Source organism: Rhagoletis pomonella, unplaced genomic scaffold (assembly GCF_013731165.1).
Source record: "Rhagoletis pomonella isolate Grant_MI unplaced genomic scaffold, Rhpom_1.0 Rhpom_scaffold_20152, whole genome shotgun sequence".
NCBI classification, from domain to species: Eukaryota; Metazoa; Arthropoda; class Insecta; order Diptera; family Tephritidae; genus Rhagoletis; species Rhagoletis pomonella.
This window is the reverse complement of record NW_023478672.1, coordinates 1-2,544: the sequence shown is the minus strand read 5'-3', so window position 1 is coordinate 2,544 and position 2,544 is coordinate 1. Positions and strand designations below refer to the sequence as shown.

The following is a 2,544-nucleotide window of genomic DNA, read 5'->3' as shown; positions in this document are numbered from 1 at the left end:
CCTATTTCTCGTTGTTCGCTTTGTGTTGCCGCAGTATTCGCCACACTATTTAGCCATGGGTCATGCGCAATTTTTTGGCGCTAGCTCAATAACGCCAGCGCCACCTGTGGTGTCAGCGCACTAACCCAGCACAATAGCGCAATGTACTGAATTGAACACGGCACCATCTGAGTGTCACCACAGTACCCATCGTCATACAGTGCAGTACAGTGGTGTCATGTCTATTATTTCTATAATTTTCGCTGAGCGCTTGCACGCTAAGCAACGCTTGTACCGCCAACTGAATTTAATTGCTAGGGATGTAGTAAATGTCACGATATTCTATCATTCTTGAGTAAAAGCTTTAAATTTGCGTTCTCAACACACAAAAGCAAAAACAAAGTAGGTGTAAATTTCCATAGAGTAAAGGTGAATGGTGTGTGTGCTTCATGTATTGCTTGGTGTTAATGGCGCTAGCGCTTTCCATATACTGGTATTGGCGCGGCAACTCCGGATACGGTGTTAACGCAATTGCGCCGCGCAGCGCAGTGTTACCCATGCCTATTACTATTGAGTACGTGAATCTTATCGGGAATAATTATCTGGAATAATCTCTATTTGTATTTTATTTAGGAGATTAAAGTATATATATATACTTCAAATAGGACTGCTTTTAACGAAATAGTTGAAGAAATGGATGTGTGTAACGAAGTTCTAAAAAAATTACGATCTCTTATGAAGCAATGTGAGCCTCATAATTTACAGGCTTATATTATTCCAACTGACGATGCCCATCAAAATGAATATATTTGCCAACACGATGCGAGAAGGACTTTCGTAAGTGGTTTTGATGGATCGTCCGGAACAGCAGTAGTTACGCTAAACAGGGCTTTAATGTGGACGGATGGAAGATACTACCAACAAGCAGAAAAACAGATGAATACAAACTGGGAACTTATGAGGGATGGTATTCCGGAAACGCCATCTGTTGGTAAATGGCTCTCCAACAATTTGCCTAAAGGAAGTGATGTTGGAGTAGACCCGAAACTTATTTCCTATCGACAATGGAAACCCATTCAAAAGGAATTGATTAGTTCAGGTATATAATAACAAAATTTGGGAATAAGTGCAGAATACCTACGTTTCTCTACTTTGAAATTCAATAACACCAGTAATTATTTCCAGTCGGCTCAAAATGGCTCCTCGACGAGTATGGTCGCGCTGACCTGTCGAGTTTTTATAAACCAAATGTTAGATTAAAATACACAAAAATGATGTCGTTTCATTAAAAATAACATACAGCTTTAAACTAAGCTTCATTAAATATAAATCAAAATTTTGAATCAAGGGAATATAATACTATTAAATAAAAATTACTTTCTTCAAGTAATACACGTGGACATAAAGAAATAAAATTGCGATCAAATGGAAATGTGAAAGTGTACCGTTGACACGGTACTATCGTATGCACATATTAACTGTATAAACAAGTGAACTAAGAAAAATGTATTACAATAACTGTTTCACGGTGCGAAACAAGAAATACATATTTTAAAGGAATCAATTTCCAAAATTGGGAAAATTTTCCAATACGGAACGCGGCTATTAAAAAAAAAATAAGGGGGTTTAGAGCGGCTTTTTGTGATTGTAAATCTGAAAACCCCACCCTCAGGAGGCTTATAGTTTTTATGAAAATTGAATTTTAAGTGGCAAAAAATGTCAACTTCAACCTCACTTTTTGCTTCGTAAACCAATGCGGGTAATGCGGGTGCTGCCACACAAACAAAAAATGCCAAAAAAAAGCACTGAAAACGAGGAACATTAAAAACGGGCATTGTAATTAATTTTTTTTAATTAAATATCGATGTATTGATAAAAAAAAGTGATTCAGTCTAAAATGGAGAGATTTTGTAATAAAAATGTTAACTTAGTTATTTATCGAAGTATTGATTTTTATGGGATTTATGATTTATGATTTTTATCGCGCGATTTTTTATTAAAAATTTTCTTTATTTATCGAAGTATTGATTTTTATGGAAAAAGCGCCGCAGGCGAAAATTTTGTATAAAAAATCGCGCGATTTTTTATTAAAAATTTTCGTTATTTATCGAAATATTGATTCTTATGGAAAAAGCGCCGCAGGCGAAAATTTTAATAAAAAATCGCGATTTTTTATTAAAAATTTTCATTATTTACAGAAGTATTGATTTTTATGGAAAAAGCGGCGCAGGCAAAAATTTTTAATAAAAAATCGAAGTATTGATTTTTATGGAAAAATCGTCGCAGGCAAAAATTTTTATCGAAGTATTGATTTTTATGGATAAAGCGCCGCAGGCGAAAATTTTTAATAAAAAATCGAAGTATTGATTTTTATGGAAAAATCGTCGCAGGCAAAAATTTTTAATAAAAAATCGTGATTTTTTATTAAAAATTTTCATTATCAAAATATCGATGTGCTTTTTCTACATTTGTGTACTTTGAACTACAATAACACCAGTAAATATTATTTCCACCCGAAAAAAATTATACCGATATGATCAGGATTAAGACCCCTATCGATCCTAA

The 2,544-nt window shown here is 34.2% G+C and overlaps 1 protein-coding gene across 1 annotated transcript; it reads left to right on the top strand.

Annotated features, from left to right (window-relative positions):
* The first annotated feature begins 526 nt into the window (after positions 1–526).
* On the top strand, positions 527–1,876 carry LOC118732433 (xaa-Pro aminopeptidase ApepP-like). Its single transcript, XM_036461569.1, has 2 exons — positions 527–1,078; positions 1,165–1,876. The coding sequence occupies exons 1-2, from the start codon at positions 673–675 to the stop codon at positions 1,266–1,268; spliced, it is 510 nt and encodes a 169-aa protein (XP_036317462.1). The 5' UTR covers positions 527–672; the 3' UTR covers positions 1,269–1,876.
* The last annotated feature ends 668 nt before the right edge of the window (positions 1,877–2,544 follow it).